The 25,883-nt window shown below is 39.0% G+C and overlaps 1 protein-coding gene across 1 annotated transcript in view; it reads right to left on the reverse strand.

Moving 5' to 3' along the window:
- Positions 4,244-25,883, reverse strand: part of PGM5 (phosphoglucomutase 5) — a 65,663-nt gene continuing 44,023 nt past the window's right edge. The window contains exons 8-11 of the mRNA XM_021381111.1: positions 20,504-20,639; positions 19,010-19,193; positions 13,705-13,839; positions 4,244-5,805 (exon numbers count right to left, since the gene is read on the reverse strand). Coding sequence (XP_021236786.1) covers positions 5,716-5,805; positions 13,705-13,839; positions 19,010-19,193; positions 20,504-20,639 — 545 coding nt within the window. The 3' untranslated portion in view covers positions 4,244-5,715. The remainder of the gene's footprint in view (positions 5,806-13,704; positions 13,840-19,009; positions 19,194-20,503; positions 20,640-25,883) is intronic.

Raw genomic sequence — 25,883 nt, forward strand, 5'->3', positions numbered from 1 at the left:
TAGCAGACAGGCAGGCAAGGGACCTCAGACAGAGCATGACACAACCGGGCAGGGATGCATGCCAGTGCTGCCTGGTACTGCACCACCCAGGGCAGAGCCACCCAGGAAAAGCACTGTTTCCATGTTTGAGTGGAGCTGGAGGGGCTATGCAGAAAGGTGCTCAGCATTTCCAAGAAAGAGAAGGGTCTCTGGTCTGCAGGGTTTGCTCAAGGAGATGCCACCCAGTGTGATCACAGTGCTTATTCACATGGGAATAGTCATCTCTGCCAAGGCAATTACAAGAGAGCAAACAAGCTGTCCACTGTGTTCGGGAGACCCTGCTGTTACTGTGCAGCCTGCAGGAGGCACTTGGTGGAGGCTGGAGCTTACCCAACGTGTCAGAGATGAGCCCTAACCCTCCCACAAGGTGTAAGCATTGCTGCTTTGACAGCCTGTCCCTTACAATGTTGGGTGTAACTGCAGATCCTTCTGAAAGAAATGTAAGAGTAAATAGCTCTGAAGAAACAGAGATCAATGAGAAATCACCTGCTACCTTCATTACATCTACAGCTTTAAAACTTGGTGCTAAAGCAATTCTACACAAAATGCACCATACGTTTTGCTACTTAATCACTGTTGTCTGAGATTTTCAGTCAGGTAAGGAAATATGCATGCAAGAAACTTACCCTTTAAAATCAGATGTGTTGCTCCATTAAGATTCATACTAAATAGAAAAAAATTCCCACTGCTTAAGATTCTGTTTTTTGAAATGGCCATAAATGAAAAAACTAACTAGCTGTTTTCATTTTCATAAAAAGTACTACTTTTTTTTCTGCCTCCCATACCACAGAGATACTCTTGATATGCAAACAAACGTATCTTAGAAAAGTCGAAGTCACTGACAATGGGAGTCATTTCTTATGCTGCAAGAAGGATGCTAATGATGGGAGAAGAACTCCTTGACAGTAGCCCTGCTGAGAAGGACTTGGGGGTTCTGGTAGATGAAAATCTTAACATGAGCCAGCAGTGTGCTCTTGCAGCCTGGAAGGCCAATGGTGTCTTGGGCTGCATCAGAGAGCAGTGGCCAGCAGTGAGAGGGAGGTGATTGTCCCCTTCTGCTCTGCCCTTGTGAGACCCCATCTGGAGTACTGCATACAGGCCTGGGGCCCCCAGTATAGGAAAGATGTGGAGCTGTTGGAGCGTCCAGAGGGCCACAGCGATGACCAGAGGGCTGGAGCACCTCTCCCATAAAGATGGGCTGGGAGAACTGCACTTGTTCAGTCGGGAGAAAAGGAGGCCATGGGGACACCTTGTTATGGCCTTTCAATATATAAAGGGAGATCATAAACAGGAGGGAAATCCTGTTTATAATCCTGTTTAACGTTTTACAATGATAGGACAAGGGAGAATGACTTTAAACTAAAGGAAGGAAGATTTAGAATAGATGTTGGGGAAGTTTTTCATTGAGAGGGTGGTGAGGTGGTGGCACAGGTTGCCCAGAGAGGTTGTGGATGCCCCATCCCTGGAGGTGTTCAAGGCCAGGTTGGATGGGGCCCTGGGCAGCCTGAGCTGCTACTTGATCTAGCAACTAGCAACCCTGCGTGCAGCAGGAGGCTTGGAACTTGATGATCCGTTAGGTCTCTTACAACCCAAACCACTCTATGATTTTAAGGAGATTCATGCTGTTACCAGTCTTCAATGTCTCATGCCTCTCAAGTTTTGGCTGAAAGTCCTTATTTGTGATTTTATAACCATAGCTGACTTGGGAAACCTACTAATTCACCGGCTTTTGTCTGGAATTTGTAACATTTATAGTAAATGAGTATTTTTGTAGCATACATCATTGAAGCTACTTGTTTTATTTTGAAGTACTAGTACTTGGTAATTTACTACTGAATTTGTGAATAAATTTTGTATTTAAAACCAATGCCATGTATTTGCTTATATGATACAAGGTGCCTGTGGCTATAGGAAAGTACACAGTACAAAACCTTAGTAGTTACTACACTTCCTAACTGCTAAACAGACAACCCTGGTTAGGCACACAGCTCCTCAGAGGGAACTAGCAATGGAGGAAAAACCTGTTCAAACCCCTCTCCAAGCTCTCTAAAAGCAGTTGCTTTTAGAGTTGCTCTTATTCAAGAGCTGTGAGAAATAAAAATGGGACCCGTAGTTAAAGTATTGGAAAGAGGACAAGCTTGGACTCATCCTTCCTCTGTTACATGCTTCCTTCCTTCCTTCCACAAAATCACAGAAGACAATTTGCATCCTGGACACTGTAGTCAATAATTTCAGACAACAAGAAATACGTCACAGAATCACAGAATTGGAGGGGAAGGGATTGGACGGAATCTCTGGAGATCACCTAATCCAGCCCCTTGCTAAAGCAGGTTCCCTACAATAGGTTGGACAGCAAACCATTCAAGTGGGTTTTGAGTATCTCCAGACAAACTTCACACCCTCCCTGGGCAGCCTGCCCCAGGGCTCTGTCACTATCAAAGAAAATTTCTTGTTTGTCTTCAGATGGAACTTCCTGAGCTCCAGCTTGTGCCCATTGCCCCTTGTCCTGTCACTGGGCACTGCTCAGAAGAGCTTGGCCTCATCCACTGGACATCCACCCTCTAGATATTTGTAAGCATTGATAAGATCCCCTCTAAGTCTTCCCTTCCCCAGGCTGAGCACTCCAAGCTCTCTCAGCTCATAAGGGAGATTTTCCAGGTCCCTAATCATGTCTGTAGACCTCAACTGGACTCTCTCCAGTAGTTATCAATCTTTCTTGAACTAGGGAGCCGAGAACCACAGTCAGCAATGTGCTCTTGCAGCCCAGAAAGACAGGTGCATCCTAGGCTGCATCAAAGAAGCGTGGCCAGCAGGTCAAGGGAGGTGATCCTGCCCCTCTACTCTGTGCTGGTGAGGCCTCACCTGGAGCACTGCGTCCAGATGTGGAGTCCTCAGTGCAGGTAAGACATGGACCTGTTGGAGAGTGTCCAGAGGAGGGACACAAAAAATGATCCCAGGGATGGAACACCTCCCCTGCAAGAATAGGCTGAGAGAGCTGGGGCTGTTCAGCCTGCAGAAGAGAAGGCTCCAGGGAGACCTGAGAATGGCCTTTCAGTATCTAAAGGGGAGCTACGAGAAAGAAGGGGACAGACTCTTTAGAAGAATCTGTTGTGACAGGACAAGGGGAAATGGTTTCAAACTAAAACAAGGGAGATTTAGACTGGATATAAGGAAAAAAGTTTTTCCAGTAAAGATGATGAGGCACTGGAAGAGGTTGCCCAGAGAGATGGTGGGTGCCCTGTCCCTGGAGACATTCAAGGTCAGACTGGACAGGACTCTGAGCACCTGATCTAGCTGTGGAAATCCCTGTTCATCAGAGGGGAGTTGGAGTAGATAACTTTAAATGGTCCCTTCCAACTTTAACAATTCCATGATTTTATGATTCTTTGACTGTTGTCCTGATGGACTAGACCATCCCTTTCAGCCCTAATAATATGTGATCCTGTAATTCTTGGGAGTACTGCTGCCATCCAAGCTGTCTATGAACACAGTGAGCATCTCATGCTACCACTCTCTTTTAGAAGGACACTGCTCCTAAGGGAAAATGTAGTAACCATTTGGCTGGGCTAGGATGTAATTTCCTTGTATTTTATGATTTAGCTCAAACCACATGATGCTGGAGAGCAGATACTAGAAGTCTGTATAGGAAAAATCATGCTCCCTCCTTGAGACTACTCAAAACAATTTGCTGCTTCTAGTCACAAGGGCATTATGCTCGCCATTGTTTTCAATAATTCAGTCTCAACACTGTGCTTTTGTAAACTGCTTAAGTGAGTTCTGTCAGTCGCCATTTAATATTGCTCCAAATTGGGCCTTACTGCCCTTCGTACAGGGTATTATTTACCTCAGATCATGAGTGCAGCCAGTTCAATATATTGTCAATAAGCAGATGAGATTATAAACGGTTTTCTTTAATACTGCACATAACTTCATCATTCTTACACTATGCTCTCTTGTACCTTTATTTCCTTTATCTCTCTCTTTCCATTTCTCAAACTTGTTTGATCATTGATGGATGCAGAAAAATATCATGTTTTGGGAGAGAAAACTACTGTTCAAATAAATGCTAGCACAGTCACAGCTGAACAACACAGGAACCTTATGATTTCCAGACTTGATAAAACTGTGAATCCAACAACAGCAGCGGAGAGGTCTCATCTATGAGTGCATCATCTGTTTACAGTCAATCAAGTAGATAGTGTAACTGTATTAAAAGCAGTTTTATTAGGATGCTTGAAAGTGCAGTGTGTCTTGCCAACAAGACAGAAATATAGCATTTCTCTTTATTGTGTACTCAGTGTCATAGAAATTTTTTAACAGAAGTGCTTAAAGAAATCAAAACAATTTCTTTTGCTGCAATGTTATATAAATTGCGTTAGATTTGACAACCACAATGAAATGAAACACACTGCGAAGAGGCAGGTGGTGCAAAGACCCCTTCACAAATCAGACAAGTGACCACACTGTTCCCAAGGAAGCAAAGCTTTCAAACAAGTCACATGCATAAAGTCTTCAAGTTCTTATGCAGAGCACAGTACTGTAACTAGAACTGCAGTATCATTTCACAAGCAGAAAAACGCTGATGTCTATATCCCCAGACGTCCTTCTCAGATTTATACCAGGTCATCTCTTCTCTCTTGGCACTCCCTAACTTTTTATTTCATGATCCACTGTAAGAAAAGAACTAACAAAAGCTGAGTCCAGCTGCTGAATGATACAAGTTATTTCTATGTAATTCATTAGTGTTTGTTTACATTTCTTCTTCACTACACACTCCACTTGCCACTTTGGGGTAAGTGGAACATGACTATTGCAAAGACTTTTAAAACTTCCATCACAACTTCTTTATGTAAAATTGCTGAACTTGAAGTGATTACCTTTCAAACATAATAAGCACCAGTACCATCTTCTGGCATGAGGAATACTGTCAAAGACAGCCAAGATTCTATACCCAACACATTGCTGCAGGGACACAATCAGCTTCTATAGCACAACTGCCTCAAGAGAATCAAAAATCAGGAAAACGCAAAGGCACAGGTCGGACTGATATGCTTTAAAAGCAAGGGTAAAAAAAAACATGGGATGACACTTTCTATGGGAGCATGTGCAAGTGTGTATACAACACTGCTGCCAGTGTGTATCTGTGAGCAACGGGAGAGACCGGAGAGGAAAAGCGATGTTAGAAGAGAAAATGCACACTTTGCAAAGCTTAGCATACAGCCCTTAGGCCCCAGACATGCTTTGTATATGTCTTTGTAAACCAACAATAAGGAGACAAGGATCCCAAACATGTCTTTGCTTTGCAGCCCCTCGCCCTCTCTCCATAACTGAAATTTCCCCAACTGTTATCATAGTATTCAAAAATAAGCAGTTTGCCTTTTCTGTCACATTGCTGGCAACTTTTAGGAGTTAAGGCAAGGCCTTTTTCTGTGGTTATATTGTTATCTGAAATAAAGATATTGCAGGTAAAACAAATAAGTCAATACACTACTGTCTTTGGAGATCAATGTAACTGAATATGCTTGATATGATATTGAATTTTTCATTCCACCTCCCTCTATCCCCAAGAAAAGTTTTTAAACCATATAAGGCACAAACAGCTAACGTGTTTCAGCAAAGTCCTGTCTCTTCCTTGCTGTTCCTCTTTTGGCCCTGGTTTAACAATCCTCCACAGCTTCAGGTGATGACAGTGGGTCCCTTTCTCCCTGTCCTCTCATGGATCTGAGATATTTTCAGTGCGATCGCTATAAGAGGACTCAGCACAGCCTGAAGAGGAAGAAATGAAATTAATTACATACAGCAGAAATATCGAGACACATTATTTAAATTCCCCTTCTACCATAGTATTATTTAAATAATAGTAGTAAATTATTAAATAATCATTAAAAACTTGATGCATTTACGCCATGTTGTGCACTTGATAGGAGCGTTGTGCCAAGAACATTTTGTGAAGTGTCATTCTGATTATACCTAGGCTATGCCTAAAAGAGAAACCAGTAAATATAGCACAATAATAATGTCTCCGTGTAACAGGAATAGAGCAGCTCTTTTGAAACTTGCTGTACAAAACAATCTAGAAATCACCCAGGTAGAATTATTTCTATTCTGATGAGTGCTGTACTAAGTAGGATAAAAGCAAGAAAACCAGCAAGAACTTTCTACTGACTGTGCTAAGTGGCTCTACATATGAAACTGCTCAGATTGGTGAGTGCAGATAACAGTTAAGATAGCACCATAAGAAAACCAAATAAAAGATGATTTTTCCAGTATTAACTGAATCTTCTTCCAGTTAATTATATTATATGGAAAGATGAACTGACAGAAGATGAGTTTTGTGCAAAATCTTTATTTTCCGAAAATTATATATTTCACTGCCAAACTAATTATTTTAATTTTCTGACTCTCAAAAGTTATTCTTTTATCTCAAGCTGTGTTCTGTCTTTAAAAATGTTAAGTTTAAAAATCAAAGTGACTCTAAAGAGCTTAACTTTACAAAAGCTTAATATAACCAGCTCTTTAAATCCATTTGTTACAGCAGTTTCTGAGAGTATGTGGTGTTTGCTTTATCTATATAAATGGCCAGATTGTTTAAAAAAAAAGTGTGAGGAGACAAACCAACTTCGCAAGCAGAGTCATGAAACAACACCTTGCATGTCATTGGCAACAAATGGGTTGATGATCAAACTAAGTTATGTACAAGTGTAAGCGGTCTGATACATCATTGTTCAAGAAGCTCCACATTTGCGGATACCTATCAACTGAATAATGACTGAAACTGAATTAAGCCCACTGAAGTCAAATGTGCTTAGAGAAAATAAATATATGGAGTATGAATTCAGGTTGTGAGCACATCTTGCTGAAGTAAATAGTAAAATGTGCTGGTCTATAAGGACCATATCATTCCTTCCATCCCACAACATGGATTAAGAAGAACTGAAAGAAGAGCAAAACATCCAAACTTCCATTGTCACTCCCCTGAGAACACTCTGACCTATTTATTCTAAAAAGTACAGGAAAATTTAACAAAAAACCCTACTGATCTTTGCTTGACCCTCATTTCTTAAACAAATGTACTTTGAGGAAAAAAACATCAAAACAAACAAAGCACTACTCAGTGCTTTGAACAAAAAAACTAAATCAAATCATGTGACACCCATTTACAAAAATATTTTATCTGCTGTTCTTCAGACGAATGGTTCCAATTACCATTAAAATATTCTGCTTCTTACAATCATACTTGTCAACAGATAAAAGCTTATTTTAGTTCTGTCCTCTCATTTACTTCAATGACACTTCCTCCATCTTGCAGATGTTAAAAATGTGCGTTATCTTCAAAATGGTAAGAGCAGAACAGAACAGCAAAGAAGAAGAGTTGAATATGCCAAACCAAATATAGGTGAGTTTTACATAATTTGGGCACGCTCATTTTCCATAGGTGTAAAATTCACACTTATCAGTCCACTCTAAGTCTGAAAAACACGTTGCCCCATCAGTTTTATCAGTGGAAAGAAACTTATCCAGGAAAGATAAATCAGAAAAAGCTCAGAGAATGGTAGTAACGTCAACAGGACACAAAGCGCTTTAGTGAACACAAGTAACTACAATTCTCTTTCACAGTTCTCACATTTTTGCTCTGTCTTCTCTTAGCATATTGATCTGCATTTTGCACACAGCAACACGTTCACCAGCATAATTTTGGTCTCTCTCATCTTTAAATGTACCCAAGTGAATGAACAAGGTGTAACACTCAAAACAGAGGGTCAGTTATTTGTGTACATACCATTATTTTAAAATACTAAGCACTAACCCATTTGCTCCTTGTATTCAGGGACCACAGGAAGCGGCAACAGAAACCCATCTGAATTAATCATTAAAAGAATGTACTGCTGGGACAGTATCCATCAGCTAAGCCTTTGTGTGACTTACGGTATATGGGCACATAGGCACCTGAATTACTAATAACAAAAATCACCCTTTGGACAATAATTATTTCAGAATAAATATTCTGAAATTATAATGCTACAGATTTCTAAGCAGAGCTGACACAGTACGTATTTCAACACAATTCACTTTCCTTGACCAATTGTTCATGTCTTCAGATTAAAGAGAGGTAAACAACTCAGCACAGCATGAAGTTGTCAAAGAAGGACTACAGTTTAATGTTTGGAACTCTGCCATGACAGGAGATATGCCAAATGTTTTCCATCTTTGCATTTTCCCTTTCTTAAAAGCTGCAGTCAAATCCAAAATTCTACCTCTTCAGCTGCTGGTCCTTCATATTTAGTGTCATTTAAAGTAGTTTTCCAGTTCCTCAAGGTAGTTTTGAGAAAAACATGCTTGTAGATTGAACTCACCAAAAGCTATACTTGCTAGGTGGTAGTATTATTGTTTTATAAATTATGATAAGCCTTGAAGATTCAGGCATGACTTTGCCATAATTAACAAGCAGACAGCACCATCATAGATCTTCTGCAGGGCTGATATACCAAGGGCTAAACACACAGCTCAGCTCAGAGTGCCTGCCCAGTGGACACAACTGTCATGTCCTGCATTCCAAAAAAGCAGAAGTCTTTGGAAAAGTTTAAGCTACAGTCATCAGTCCTAGAAGATCTTAAGTCATGTGGATAACCTGGTTAATTGTGGAACAATCTGTCCGAGTCTGTAACATTTACAGCACTGGTGGTGTTGACTTCATTACAATGATGCAACACATTTGCTGAGGGGAAAAGGGAATTGATATCTCTACCACCTAACTATCTACTTCTTACTACTAACTACTGCTAGCAAACTCAAATAAAATGATAGTAAGAGTCAGGAGGCCAGCTGTTCTGCCCCAGGAGTGGAAGATGACCTGTACAAGGGGTGGAAAATACAACAGGAAAATGAAAACTGAGTGGTGTTAGGAAACATCTGTTTTCAAAAGATTAATTCTTTTCTAGTACATCAAATAGTCCAGACTGAAACTTTTGTTTAATTAACTCATTTTCTTGACTCATAAAATATTTCATAGTTACTGCCATGTGTTATATTTTTCCAACATAAAAACAAACTACTCCTTCTAGTTCCAACTGACTTGAAAGCTGTTCACAGTAAGCCTTTTGGCAGATCTGGAAGCCGAGTTATCTGAGTAGCATGCATATATTGTCTATATCATACTGCAATCAAATAGATACAAATCTCCTTTACCCACATCCCTTCAAAGAAAAACTTATGAATTAAAGCAGTAAAGGCAAGACTTAATATGAATTCTTCAAACCATACATTAATATCCAGCAAGAGCCATGTTAAAAGATCCAATGTTCAAAAAAATAACAGAGAAGCTGTAACTCTAATAAACTGCACTGGTGGTTAGAGGTTGTTAACAGTATTTTGACAGAATCATATAGAAACTTTTAATTTTATCACTATTAAATGATACTGGGGAAAAGGACTTAAGTGTCATTGATTCCAGTTCCCTACTCTTGCACAAAGCCACGCTTGTAAGAGAGAAACAATCCCTTCATACAAACATTACATATATATAATCATATATCATCTTAATCCTTTTACGTACATTCCAAGGTCCACCCAAAAAAAACTTTTTCTCTGCTAACCGACATTCAAAAGTTGTTTCAGAAATTCAGTTTTGGGTAATGAAGACACTTTTGATCCCAATTACATTTTTAAATTCATTTGCTTTTTTGGACAAAAGTACAATGAAACAGCTCTGGTGTAGTTGCTGCTACTATAGTGATTCTTTAGCTAACAAACACCTAACGCTCTTCGGCAAAAGCCATTGCTTCATTTGTGATTCACTGTATCATACAGATTGAAGGGCCTATGACAACACCTATTTACCTCTACTGCAATTCAGGTAATGAATAATAAAATACTGTAAACAGAGCTAACTAGTTCATACACAGAATAATCCAGATTATGCACTACACCACTCCCAGAGTATTTAGCCTGCAAAAGCAGTAAAACCATGTGGCTGAAGGGAACAGCGTTTTCATCAATGAAACAATTCAAAACAACTCTGCATAATGAATCATTTCATTTTTCGTCTTTGCATATGAATCTTCATGCTTGAATCTTATCCAAGTTCAATCATGTGTCCAGGTGGCTAGAGAAAGGACAAGCAGATAGCAACCATCTGTTGGGATCCATAAATAGGGAATAAGTTGACCTATAAAATGGAGCTATAAGAGAATTTAAAGGTAAAAAAAATCTTATTTTACTTCTTTGGGCCCATTCCACTAATCATCTCTAGATTTTCAAACTGTGTTTTGATTTAGCACAGCTATTAATTCTATTAGATTTACACAAAGATCTACTCCTAAGCAAAAAGGTCTAAGACTTTACATAGAAGTTTACTGCTTGTTATAAAGCAATAAACTTCCTGAAATTGCTCGTCAGATGCCTGCTTGAATGGCAAAAGCCAAATAAATCATTTTTTAAGAATGTCATCCAAGCTATCCAGAAAGCAACTTTCTCAGTAATACACAGTGATGAAATGCCTCACCAACAATAAGCAGCAGCAACAGTTTCCTACTCCTTTTTTTTTAGGAGGAACATTCCAGTTTTAGGGAAGAGCTGGACATTGTTTTAAATACTTTGTTTAAGCCTGCATAGAAGCAGATAGCATCACCACTATGGACTGTGATTTTAAAATGTTTACAGCAGTAACGTACCTGGCATAGGACATAACAGTCATTTATCATTAATCACTCCTGATTAGGAAGAACTGAACTAGTCATGGAAAAAGAGTAAATATCCTTATACTCCCAGGTTATCATGAAGCTGCTTCTGCCCATGTCTTTCAACTGATTATAGAGCAGTTCGTAGCCACTGTTATTCACATTTATCTGTGGCCTTGGACTTGCAGTTATTAGTACATTTTACTACTTTCCCTTGGATTTTAATGTCATTGACCAAGCAGTTGGCTATATATTATTTGTTCTAGGTGGAAAGTATTAACCAACTAATTATATGAAGATTCTACTAAAATAAGATAATAACTACAATTTGAGCAACCCTTCTGTTCATTAATAGCTGTTTGGCCCTCGTACAAACTGGTAGAAAAATTCCTTATGAGTCTTTCTTCTGTCTACTTATAAGACTACTTTTACAGAAAGTCTAAGGATGGAAAATAAACAATTACAGACCTGCAAATCAGCTTTTCCCCCAAGATCCATGCAGATATACATAGAACTCAAGTACAGAGAGGTATGAAGAGAGCCTCACTCGAGCAACACTCACTTCAGTGGCCCGTGGTGACAAACTTAAGGGTACAAGTTTGAGGAACCCCTGTGGTATAGAAGAGGCTTCTTTCTTTTGGGAAGTTTTCCCAAACTCCCAATATTTTATTTGCAAAGTTATAAAGAAAAACAAATTCAATCAGGATGGTGCAGCTCTACTGAACATAGATGATTTCATCCCTATTGAGAGAACAACATATGCTCCATATGGGAATGGTTTCAGCCACACTTTGTGGACAGCCACTTTGCATCTGAAGGGTATCTGTGAAGATCAATTTACAAAAACAACAAGAAGACTGTGCTTGAGCTTGACAGACTATTGACTGATCATAAGGTCAGAGAACCAAAACAAATTAAGGCTCAAACATCAGAATCCACTGAGGGCAAAACACAAAAAATTCGCAGAGGTTTCAGTTTGAAAAACCCCATAACTCCACCATCATCCAATCAATACAGCTGGTTCTAAATACAGCAACTGTGGGTGGAGCCCAGAACATTAACACAAACCTGAAAATGACTGATGGAACACAAAGCTTGATTCCTACCCCTGTTCTTTCATTTTAAGAATTTCTTCATTCCTTAATGGATTTTTGAAGATTTTGATTAATTTGAATGTTTGTTGAAGTAAAATGAAAACTGAAAAGTTATCCACAGAAGTAAAATGAAATGGTATTGTCATCAGGCAGAAATGGGGCAATGCAAAAGCATTAATCTCCCAAATGTCTATGTAAACAATCAAAAGAAGGTACTTATGAAGGTGGTTCAGTAAGCAGAAGGAACTAAGTGTTGAGCATCTGAGCATCAAATAATTTTCTTCTGTTTTATGATATACTTTGTATATCATAAATATAGGATATCCACCCTCAAGTGGATCCCATCTGGCCCCATGGTCTTGTGACAGTCCACATGGAGTAGTAGGTCTCTGTTTCCACCTGAATGCTGGTGAGGGGTCTGGAGCACAAGTCAAATGAGGAGCGGCTGAGGAAACTGGGATTGTTCAGTCTGGAGAAGAGGAGGCTCGGGGTAGGCCTTATTGCTCTCCACAGCTACCTGAAAAGAGGTTGTGGTGAGATGGGGGTTGGCCTCTTCTCTCACGTAACTAGTTAAAGGACTAGAAGGAATGGCCTCAAGTTGCACCAGGGGAGGTTCAGGTTGGATATTAGGAAAAATTTATTCTCTAAAAGAGTGGTTAGGCGCTGGATGTTATCTGGATGCTTAGATGTTGTACTGAGGGACATTGTTTATTGAGGAAGTACTGGTGATAGCTGGATGGTTGGACTAGATGATCTTAGAGGTCTTTCCAACCTTAGTGATTCTACGATACTTTAAGAAAGAGCAAAGAAAATGAATAGACCATATCTGCAGGAAACTAGTTTGCAAAATTTCTGGAAAAACTGAAGCACTTTTACATGTCTGATAGACAATTGTTTAGTAGCATAAAAAGAAACTCAGTAAATTTATGGTAGAAATCTAATTAAAAAAAACAATGCATGGTTCAAAAGGATTTCACAATTGGAGAAATTTGTACTTGCACTGCAGTCATAAATACATGAGACTTCAAAAATAGGGTTATAAATTATTGCAAGATAAATGCTTATCCATTCTTCCATGAAACATACTTAGTCCTCTCTTGTTTATTTCACAACATGACAGTGTTTCAGTGGAAATAATCTGAGAGGTCGAACTACAATTTTTATTATAAATTGTTTTAGGTGTCTACTGGATTTCACTGAAACTTGCTCTCAAACGTTTATCTTCCTAGGAATGAGTCTGGTTATGATGTGAGATAATTTTCAGATAGCTGCAAGTCTTTCCCTTACAAGGAATCCCTACGCTGTTTAGACTCAGGCATCTGTAACTCCTAACTGCGCTTGCACTGCAGGGCAACCCAGAGATGCCTTAACTAAATGATCCCCAGAAAATCTGCCTGAAAATGTATTACATTTTTAAATATTGTTCTATAAAAAAGACTGAGTGAAAAAGATGAGAAATAAATCTCTTGACAGACTAAAATTTTCCCAGCACTCAAGCATCTCAGGCCTTGACATTCCTGTTTTGTGACATATTACACAAATATGTACTAAAACTGCTAGTCCTACCTCAAAAAGTCGACAGTCCCACAAAAAAAAAACATCCACAGTAAACAGAGGTCAAAGTGTTGGGTGGAGGAAACCATAAAACTAACCTTCAGCTTCTGCTGCAAAAGAAATTCCCCTACTGTCCCAAGGGTCTGGGATTCACACAGCTGCAGCTAAGGCAGAACTGAGCATTACATTAGTTACCCACACAGCAGAGCTGAAAGAAGTCTATGGAAGAGCCTGGCTGGCAGAAAGGGGAGCAGAAGGAAAGCATCACAGAATAATCAGAGACTGTCACGTGGCAGCAAGGGCTGGCTGGCTCTTCTCTCAGTGCCAGGCTATTACATTACCTGTGGTTCCTTATTGTGTTGGCTAGGATCCTTCTCATAACTCTCTGCATAGATCCGGAGAGTAGCTCTCACATGGCTAGAAGCGCTCATTCTAAAGATGAGCCTGGAAGCATCTGAAAAAACAATCCGTAGCCCCTATGGGAGAAGAAGGAGCGTCACACGTTAAGGTGGCAATACCTCTTAAACATCACAGTTTTCACTGCTCTAAAATAAGAAAGGAAGAACCATAAGGTTGCAATTTAAATTTAACTTCAAACAACTCATTTATTACTTTTTTCCCTCTCAAGACCAGAAACAACCTGCACTTTCACTCCCACTTCTCTAACCAAGGGCTTTTTACTGCTGTTTTTAGTTTCTTTCGCTGATTTGTTCTTGTTCTGTGTGACAGAGCAAAAAATCACTGGTCTGTGAAATATTTATAAGATCAACAAAGCATGGGAAACAGCTACAGAAGCAAAAGACAGCTGTCAGTACTGAATACAAAAGTCAGCATCAGTTCCCTCACAGACCATGCATCAAGACTTGCTTACAAGGATTTCAACAACAGTCTGTAGTAAGTCTAGGAACACAACCTGCGTTGTTAATTTCAAGTATATCACTTAATGTGCACTAATTGTGTGAACATTAAAAAAGATTTACTATTAATAAAGAAGGAATTTATTTTAGCTCCCATCTCTTTTTATTTACCCTTCCTGCTTTCATACCGTACATATGAACACATTCTTCCACAGGCCATGTATCTGGATCCATAGTCAACAGTCTTTCTATACAGGGATGCCATAAGGTAAGCAAGAAGGTCAGACAAGTAAATTTGTTCCCACTAAAACAAAGGACTAAACTGAACAGTTAAATACTTGCAGTGTTCTAATTCTCTACCAGCTTTGCACTAACATACGTTCTTGCTCCCTTTCTGTAAACGGTACCCCTAAGCTAAATGCTACCTCTGTTCTACGAATGAACTTTATTTTCCATTTTAGTCCAGCTACTGGCAAATGCGTGCATAAACTGAGATCCTTGCTAATTTTGTTAAAGTTGCAGCAAACCATTTAAAAATGAGAGAATGAAAGAGAGAAGTATTTTATTCTTTCATCTTTATCAGCAGCCTGAGAAGACAGTGATATTAGGAACATGGTGCTCCCCCATTCTAAAATATCAGCACAAAAAACGTTTGTTTGCTAAAGTATATGTCAAACTATCTTCAACAGTGTCTGGATGATATTGTCCATTAACACTAAGAAATATTTAACAGGAAAATATAACATATAGGTAAAAGGCTGAGACAAATGACCTAAGAGATATTATCCATCTATTGCTTTGGTTGGACATTGAAGTGTGTGTGAAGCAAATGTGTCTCACCGAATTCCTCCATTAGGAAAGAATGGCATCTACTGACATCCATCAATGCTTTCTGAACTTTTATGGAGACCAAACAGTGGATGTGAGCATAGTGAGGCAGTGGGTGGTGCATTTCAGCAATCGTGACTGTGATGTGAAAGACAGGCCACGTTTCAGATAGCCATGCAGATAATTCTAGGTATAGTTGGTTTTGAATAGTTGTCAAACCTACGACCAGCAGCTCAAAATATGTAACATTCATGTCCAGCAGCTTGAAGTGGGAAGGAAGGAAGCCTAACATCTTTGCACAAAATGAAACCATGAATATAGAGAGCATGTGAATGTCTTCCTATCCAACGGCTGCTGTCCCCTTGTCACAGACACAGATAGATCTAGAGATAACTCCGTGACAAAGAGTGATGACAGATGATACTTGTCTATAAGACTAGGATTTCTGCCATACAGCTAAAGATATTTTGCAAAAGGGAATTATAGAGACACAGTGACTGTATTCTTTAAAAACAGTAACCTCTGAAGTGCCAGGGAGAAATTATGTGCTAGGGAAATAGCAGCCTTCAGAGCTGGACTGTCAGAGCCAAGTTTCATATCATCCTTGTACCTGGAGATACACTGTAAGTCATTTTTGACACAGAGCTCAACAGCAAAAATCTCTTTTGACTCTCCACTGAAAACAGTGATTTCAAAACTAGCAAAACTTTTCACAGTGAACTGTTTTGTGACAACTATTACATATTTACATTTCTTAACATTTTCTGAAACTTATACCACAAAGCTGTAGGTTACACTTGTTAAAAACAAAGGAAAAACAGCCAAAAACACTGTTAACAAATAACTATGAAGAAGCATTCCCTGTCCAACAACTTACAGGTCTGAACTTACTTATATAAAGACAGTCAAAGAGTTTATCCCTGCTCACAGTTACACAATACACAGTTTAACATATCAAATATTCCTTTTAGGCATTTTTTAGCTTTTGTGATCACCGCTGTCAAAGCAAGTTGGTGAATCTGAAAGCAGCCTACTTACTGTTTGACATGATGGCATTTTGTCATCTGACATACACGCTACGAATTTAAAGCCACAAACTTGCTATTTATTACATAGAAAATGTCAGCTCCATGAAAGTGCACAGAACAGAATTTTGTATGCAGGATTAATAAACTGATTTAAGAGAAAAAGAAAGAAGAATAACAAACTGAAAAATCCACAGTAACGAAGAAGCTCCAATTTTAATAAGATGGGGCACACAATTCGTAACAAACGTTCTCTTTTGGGAACTGGGAATTTTTTTTTTTTCCAAAAGGAAGCAAATGAAAACCTTCAGTACAGCTCCCACAATGGATATCTGCAGATATTTATGTTAGGCAAATTAGGCCTGCTAATGGTTATTAATTAGCTGTGTGGAAATTCTAAAACAAAATTACCTTGCCACTGGTTAACCCACTGGCTTTGAAGCCAATATGACAAAGACAGAGCTTCACAAGGATTTCTCTCCTTTTGCACCATAATCCAGTTAAACAGTTTACTGATGTACTAAGATCTCTGAAGTGTCCAGAAGACTAAACCTAATACATGTTTGTATTGTGTAATTTCACTTCCAGTGGTTTCACGTTTTTTTCAGTTAGCAATTTCACAAGTGAGAATAAACTTACACAGTAAGTTAGGATGAACAAGACTACGTAGCAAATTTAAAGAAAAATGGTTTAAGATTTTGAAAAGCATTATTAAATGGTAGAGTATAACACCAGCAGAAAATCTGTCTTAGTAGCAGTATATCAGACATACATAAATTAGGAGCATGTAGAATAGCTATATATTTCTTCAAAATACTGTATTATCAAAATTTTTATTTGCTCATCTGTGGACCCTTGAACATCAGCAGGGCATAGCAGGCCACACTGGCTATTCTGACAAGAAATATGTTATTGCTGACACAGGGCTGGAATATCATTCCGAACAGAGAAGAATTTTTCCCTTATCTCTGGAGGGTCATATGAAATCACTTTCTTCCAGCTTTTCCAGCACCCGTTTCCTCATTCTTTTTCAAAGTAAAAGAAAAGCCCCCCCAAAAAAACATGAGACTACATGTACAGCATTTTACACCTTAAGTCTAACAGAGGAGCAAGACAACATCAAGAAGCTTTAAATGACAAACGTCAGGAGTTTTATTCTGTAAATCTCAGAATATGACAAACCTTCATGAAAGAGTCCATCCTTTTAATTGGTACCTTGTACAATACTGTTATGCACTAATATTTGCGCAAAGGCCAGCACAATTTTCAGGAACAGCAGAATGTTTCATTTAACTTTATACCTTATTACTGAACTGTGATGATAAACAATATTCACGTGCTTGTTTCAGAATGAATTAGAGCGTATGGTCTGCTTGTATTGCTATATATCTATTTTGTTGCTGTTGTTTGTTTTCTGCAGTTTATTAACACTGATTTAGTCGTAGTTCAGAAGAAGTAGTTCAGTTGCACTGAGCAGAAATTTCTCTCCACTGAGGAATAAAACTTTGAATACGTTCCTGAAAACCTAGCTGGAAAATCTACATGAAACTCATGACAGTCACAGAGGCATCTGCATTTGCACAAAGAGCATGCCACATGAGGAAAATGGCAGCAGTGAACTGTTACTTCATTTCCATGGATTAATGTCATTTCTTATTTTATTATGCTTGGAGAATTCTACCAAGGCTGCAGACACACAGGGCCAGGAATGTAAGCTTGTCAAAAGACAAACAGATTGAATTGTACTCTCATCAAATGTGTGCTTTTGCCTATGGTAAAACATGCTCTCCATTTCAAAGTCCATTTAAAAACAGGGCAAGTCATGCTTCTCTATTACACAGGGACATGATTAGCAGTTATACTCCAATTTAGGAAACAGCTTTGGATGAAAAAAAAGGGAAAGTACACTAAAAATGTACAAACTTTTTTTTTTAAAGGACAAGAGCCACAAGCCTGCTGTGCCTGTAATTTTTCAGTGGACTCAGATATGACAATATCCTTGCACCCTGTTTCAGCAGCAATATGTATAAAGACAGTAGTTAAATTGTAGGTGGGCTGCTTATATCATCTGGATGCAGTGATGAATGGAAACTACAAAGACCCTGAGCAGAACAGAATGACAACAGTTTTAATGGCTCGTAATATCATTTGATAGAGTCTGATCAGGTCAAGTAATTTACAAACCACAGAAACTAGGACAATAAAAATAAGCAGCATAAAATCAGAATACATTTAAATATGAGTCATAGCTCATATTCAAGATGTTTTGATATACATTTACACCAGGCAAAAGTATGTGCCTGATTTTGTGCATGTCATGGAACATCAAAGGATCAGTTTGAGTTGCAGAACTCGATAGCTAAGGGATCTTAATATTGACATAGCCTACAGTCAGCCCCAAAGCAGACACAGAGCAGTTATTTTAGCTAGAGAAGTCAAACATGCCCACAAATGGAGCAATCTGCTTAAGTGTTCCGCATGCTATTGGCAACAAGGGAATAACGTGCCTTAATTAAGCAAATACTGTAGATCACCAACAGCAAGAAAATTTGACATTTTTTGTAATTTATAGCAATTGTAGATTTCAGATAGAAAATAGAGAAAGCACTAGAAACTGCCTTTCGACATGACACCTTCCATTATGCAGGAAAGGAGACCCTCTCTATATTTGCATTGCTGGAAGCAGGAACCCATCTCTGCCTACATTCTCCATGACACTACAGTCTCCATTTATGCAAGGCAAGTGCAAACTAAACCAGAGGTGGATTATCTTATCCAGTTCGAGCTAATCTTAAGTACGAAATGTGGTATCTATCAGAGCAAATAAATAAAACATCCTATAAATAAATGGTAAGGCTTTCAGCTGAATGTCAGAAACATTTAAAGAGACATATTGAAAGCTGCAAAACTTTGCCACTCCACCACCACAGCCATACCTGTCTTTTGGTCACAGTGCCATCCACAGGATCTATGTACTCAAAGCTGTCTGTTCTTTCCACGCTGTAGATACTGCTGCCCACAGCAAACTGCTGATGGCTGAATGACTTGTCAGTGATCAAAGCTTCCAGGTCTCTCATTATGAAATAAGCTGTTCTGGGTTCCAATGCTTCATAATCAAACCTTGCATGTATATAAAAAAGTAGAAGCAAAAAGTAAGTCCACCACAGCTTAGAAGACAATTCTTTTTTCACAGATCTCAATATACACACAATTAGCATTCATTGCTTACTTCAAAAATTGAGGGTAGACTATTGAAGAACTGATTGCAAATTAAACCAGTGCATGCATGCAGTCCTGTGCAATCTGCCCATTTTGTGTATGCACAACAGTTCTAATCTGGCCACCTAACTCTTGAGGCAACAGAAACCATTTGGAAAACACACTGTATCTTAAGTAGCATAGCAAACTTCATAAAATCATAGAATCATAGAATTACTAAGGTTGGAAAAGACCTCCAAGATCATCTAGTCCAACCATTCACATACCACCAGTATTTCCCCACTAAACCATATCCTTTAGTGCAACATCTAAACGTTTCTTGAACACCTCCAGGGATGGTGACTCCGCTATCTCCATCAGCAGCCCATTCCAGAGCCTGACCACTCTTCTGGAAAAGTTATTCCTAATATCCAACCTGAACCTCCCCTGTTGCAACTTGAGGCCATTACCTCTAGTCCTATCACATTACCCTGGGGAGAAGAGCCTGTCTCCCACCACGCCACAACCTCCTTTCAGGTAACTGCAGAGGGCAATAAGGTCCCCCCTGAGCCTCCTCTTCTGCAGACTGAACCCAGAACAGACAGCATTCTGAAATCAAGGACACAATCAGTGCAGTGCTCTGAAGAACTGAAATAGAAGAAACTTCGCTACAAGTTTTGAGGAACAGCGGTGTTCCTCCATGAATATACTCACTCATCTGAATTAAATCTATTCTGAAAGAAAAAGAGAGAGAGATAGAGGCTAAGGTAAGATCTGTGTTATGTAAATGCAATTCAGAATTCACCCTTTTGAGATATTAATAAAAAATGAGTAAATGTATTGATCTTTGGAGGAGTTCGCTTGTGTTCAAAGTAAGCATAAATTCAGTTTTCACAAAAGCATTTTCATAAAGAAGCACAGAGAAACAAATGTATGAGTAAACTTGCTGAGATTTTGACTTTTTTCAACACCATGTACTCAGCTACTCCCAAGAATTCCACATATAATATAGTGGAAGTGACATATATGCACAGCTCCTACAGTGAGTAAAGTCTGCTTACTCAACTGAAAAGAACTGCCCACAGAACAGTGGCAATCTGTAGCAGACTCATTATGTGGACATATCAAACGCACATCTAAATGCAGCTGAGCACAGCTAATCAAGCCTTGTTTGTAGCAGAATTGACACACTGACTGCGTAAGCTCCTGTGCCTTTTCCTCATTCTTCTCACCTGCAGTAGTAGTGTCGACCAAACTTTGCCCAGTGATCTCTGACAATTTCTTCTACGCTCTGCTTTCGAGCTGCTAGGATTGAGAGCCAAACTAGCACAGCCCATAGTCCGTCTTTCTCTCGAAGGTGATCAGACCCTAAAGAGAGATATGTAAAGCATATTATTTGATATTACTGCGTATAAGAAAACAAGCTAAGGAGGCTGGGCAAATGCCTCATATAACTTGTACATCACATAACAGTAACCAGTAAGGTACCAACTTCCATAACTATGGTAGCTCCCAGAGTGACAACCAGAATTAATTTTTACATATGACAAAGTCTACACTCCAAAAGTTAAATAAAAAAGATACATGAGCACTTGGATAGATAGAAGTTGTAGCAGTAGTAACACATTTTTAATCATTATTCTAGCTCACTGACATACGGGGTATTTTCACACTTCTGGTATGGTTTCCCAGAACTGGGCAAGATATGCAGACTCCCAGCCAAGAATGTTCTGTGTAATATGAGTCAAGTTCAAGAGCATCTCCGTATCTGCACAGATGAATATCTGTGAAGCCATGAAAAAGAGTTTTCCCATTCCATGAAAAATGTAGATTTCAAGAATACTTATAACATTCCATCAGGACAAATATATAGATATAGATATAGATATAGATAATAAAAAAACATGATAAAAGGCTTCTGGAGAAAAAAAGCAGAAAATAGAACCCTTTCCCTTTCTGCCATTGTCCTTACCTGTCAGAGATAAAAATGTTTGAGTGCTCTGACCTGAATTCATTCCTAGTTTCATATTTATGAAGACACAAATTGATACAAAGGAAACTGAGAGTAATTTTTCAGTATCCCACAGGATTTAGCACATATTCTGAGATTCTGGAGGCACAAATTCAAGTCTGCTATTTGAATTCAAATGAACATGGATTTGAATTTGCAGTTTCCATGTACAAAACCAAAAGGACAACTTGAAGTAATGAGCTGCTTTGCAACAGACACGTAACTTATCTTGACCAGAAACATTTCTATGAAGCCAAACTCTGTTAAAACAGTAATGTATCAAACAGCAAAAAGTTTCAATAAAATTATCATTTGGAACCAAAGAGTATTCCATTGGAAAGGTCTTGGTCAACTCAGCAAGCACCCTCTCCTTTTGGATAATTTAGGGGAAGTTTTTTGTGGCAATCTGTACCTAATCTAGGTGAACACGTCTGAAAATCAATAGAAAATAAGATCCAGGATGCTTGACACTTAGTAGACACTGGAAGATGACTAACTAATAGACTCAAGAAACTTGACATGTCAAATCTGTGGCCATTACTCTGGCACATCATTAACACCAGATTTGGTTGAAGTTTCTCAGTTGCACTTAGTTATCATTTTCTAGTCACACAATATAGAAACCCTGGGTACAAGGCAAATGCATTGTCACAAGTTTTTCTTTCTTCATGAATTACTGACCAATAGTTTGACTATCTGTGGCCCTTACCTAGCAAAAATCCTCCAGAGAGAAATCTGAAAGGCTTTCATTTCCAAATCTGTTTCATGATATAGTCCCCTTCACTAAATACAAAAATTCTGCTGCATCAAGTCTGCTTTGCAGTTCTGTAATTTTATATAATACCCTGCAAGTTCTGTACATGCATTTGTCAAAATGGCTGTGTTTTCCTACTGGCAAAGGATCTGGTTTTCGTTTATATAAACTGATGCACTGAAGCTGTTAATCCTGTGAAAAATTGGAAAAAGGAAAACAGTAAGATTTGCCTGGAGCAACTGTGACTTCTGGGGTTAACTCCTGACATCCACCTTCCAGTTACTGCAGCTGCCTTTGACTTTCAGTCCATCTTTTTGAGAGAGAGCAGCAAGTCAAGGTAGCAGCTGCTATTCGCACACATTTGCTAAGTGCCCATCGTCCTGATTTTGCCACAGCTCTGCCTGTAACTTAGGCTCCTTGGCTTTTATTCAGCCCTAGAGGTGTAGACCCCTGTCCCCTTGAATCTAACATTAAAAAAAAAGAATAAATGACTACAGAGTTAACTATGTGTAAATTACTATTTCAGTACAATATCAGAACTGCATAAAAATGATAACTAAAAAGTTGTGAAGAGGAAAAATGTTTCCAGAAAGCACAAGAAAAAGGACACATGAACATCATGCTTGTGTCTGTGAGTTGGGCCTGCAGAAAACTAGGACACTGAATAGCTCAAATGGATTTAAGAACTGAGACAGACAGCCATGTTCCTTCACATTTGCAAAGTAGCTGTCATGATACTGAAAATACTTTCTTTCTGCCACTTTTGATCTGCCTTGACCTGTAGCCTGTGAGCTGTTTGCAACCAGGAGAGTCTGCTAATACAATGCCTAGAGCTACAGGCTGGTCCCGTAGCAGCTGCTACAAAAAGAGCAAGAGCTTACTTTGTTCCCTGGTTCAGAGCCTCCGGGTGCTATCAAAGCATGGAGTGCTGCCGAATCAGAATAAAAAGGGCAGGGTTATTTAAGATCTCTTGGAGTCTTGCAAATAGCTTCAGATAAAAAAAGAAAACAAATGTCCCCAAACAGGAAGTCAGCCCTTAAGATAATCAGATCCTCACCTTTTCTACTCCCTCTTCATAATAACACTAGATCAGCTGAAGGATGTCTTCCACAGAAATACCAATAATCAGGTCTACAGATAATAAAATCAGCTTTGTTCATATGGTCCTAATTTTTATTTCAGACAAGAGTTTGATCCTAGATAATGCTGCCAGTGCAGCTTTCTGCCACTGCCTCTAAAAGGGAGACCCAGAAGAGAGCTGTCACCTCCCACCAGCACTTGTCATTCCTCTGGTAACAGCCAGAAAAGTTGTTAGGCAGCACAGGTGCTGGGGGTTTTCTGAGCGTCAGAAGCAGCTTGGCTACTGCCGGTGGCTGGGCGCGACAAAAGAGTGGGGAGCTGCAGCCCAGCCCTGCTGAGTCGTTTTGGGAGCAGGAGCTGGTGTGGGGTCCTGGGCAGGGTGCAGGAGCCCTAGGATGCTACGGATGGTCCTGCTGTGAACTTGCCCCACCACTGCTGTTCCTTTTTTCTTAACCTTCCTGGTTCTTCTTTAAGCCACTCATTGTTAGCATTGGAAAAGTTACTTCTGCCTAAAAGGGCATCTCTATTGATGATATTACCCACAACTTAAATTGCTTAATCTGCTCAACGGATACTAGCAACAACTGGAGATGTGGTAGAGCTAAACACACAAGTGATTTGTTTCAAAGTAAGTGATCATTTACTCTCCCATTGTGTAACACCCGGCAGACTGCAAGCCATCAAACCACGCAGTGAAAGTCACGCTATTCAGTCAGCAAAATGGTCAACACATCTTGACATCTGTGCAAAGGTCTAAACTTAGCACCAAAGAAAATATGCATTTTGGTTTAACAAACAGTTTGAGTATGTTTCCTTGAACCAAAATGGTCCAGTGAAACATGGACATAAGAATTTTTGGAAAGGTCTCTGAGCCTTGTTTTGACATGGCTTAAGCTTATAAATCTCTGTGAAGAGGGATGAGTGTACACATGTATCATTCTTCTGATCCATTTAGCAGCTTTGGCGTGTGTTGTGTCCTTGTGTGTCCCTCATGATGACATACAGATTGTTGTTGCTCTGGAAAGAAAAAGCATAGGAAGAAAGCAATCCAGAAGCAAAAGTCTGGATGGAAAAACCTGTGAACAATCCAACTGTTTCAGAATAAAAAATCAGTGATTAAAAACCCTAGCCTAACAGTAATTCTGTGCTCCCGAGAAATGTCTTGATTCATTACTCTTATCAGAAGGAAAATTGACAAATGGAATTTTTCAGAACTTGTTTATTCCACCTTTTATTTTAACAGCTGATCAATTAGTTGGGCTATTATTTGCGCATCTGTGCAAATTTATGGCCTTCCTTTCTTTTAGTAAATTAAAATCCACTGCTGCAACTCTGTTAGTCAACACTGGTTTTCACTTGTTTTATCTTTGTTTGTAGGTATCTTTGCTTTCTCTCTCTCTTACTCTTACTGTCCAGTTCACACGCTACAAACACAAGGGAGGAAGCTAGTTCTGCCACCTCTGTTCAGCTAACAGTATCTTCCTTCAGTTCATATACCCAATATCTGTCGTTGTGAATCTGCAGAGGCAGAGTCAGCTTGCGCAAAGTGATCAAACAAAAGGTGCCTCACAAGTATATATTCCTGAGATTCTAATACTACCCGTCATTTTGCCTGCTGAGGGCACTTGGCAATCTCATGATAACTCTCATTGATACTTTTGATTGAAAAATACCTAGCCTTAATGAATTCCAGCCTCTGTGTAAGGAGATGAAACAGAAAGAACACTGGAGTAAACAAACATTTTTCTAACTATGTCATTGTATTTAATTTGCCATTGGTAAGGAAAATTACAATAACAGCAAGTACTTTGACAGCTTATTTTTAAGTTAATTTGCCATGTATTTCTCAGTATAATAATAACAAAAGTTATTTCTTACTACTGCAACAGTTAATTGCTATGGGCAGACTCAGAGTAAACAATGTGGGAAAAACTGTCAGAGCACGTTCCCATTCAGAAAAAAGTACACAGCCTAGACAGGCTTAAACTGAAGTAGTCTTGGGAGTCAGTAGCCTGAGAAAAAAAGTAAAATATGAAAAAATGTTCACATGATGATTTTTTTCTGATGCTGTCAAGCTTTTCGGCATGCAGGCTTTCTTTAATATGTCTCATTTATCCTTTATCTGAGAAGAGTTCCAATTTTGATAGACAGTGAGCCTTGAGAATCATATGTAAGAAGAAAACGTAATTGCTTTTCCCTAAATTAGCCAATCCTGTCTAGCATATTGCATTCTGTAAATGCGATTTTAAAATAAATATGAGACTGAAGCATGTACATAGACTCCCAGTAGAACATTTTGTCTGCACGCAGTTCAAGCCTTACAAATTTATCCTCTAGTGATTTGAATCTTGGTGATACTTTAGGCAAATGGAGTCCTGTGTTACTGTAACAGATTAGACCATACATCTCTTTAAAGGCTTTTATTATTTTCAGCACCAGACCATCTTTATATTCTCCCCTAGTTCTTCTTCCACATAATCTTGCAAGAGAAAACAGTTGGTGTTAATGGCACCTGGAAATTTGGAGATGGAGCATGCAAGTTTATGAAAGCTGCATCAATTACTGAAGTGACTTAAACTGCAGAAAGATAAATCAACCACACAGTTCTCTGAATCCTGATTAATACTTTGCTGATGAAATTTAGAAACTAATTGCTGCTGCAGATGCCCTTCTCTGAACTGTGTCCTGAGCATTAGTCATAGAATCAGAAAGCTACTAACCTCATTTGACAAGCTCCCCACACGTCTACAAAAATGGAAGAAGATTT

Source organism: Numida meleagris, chromosome Z (assembly GCF_002078875.1).
Source record: "Numida meleagris isolate 19003 breed g44 Domestic line chromosome Z, NumMel1.0, whole genome shotgun sequence".
Taxonomy (NCBI): Eukaryota; Metazoa; Chordata; class Aves; order Galliformes; family Numididae; genus Numida; species Numida meleagris.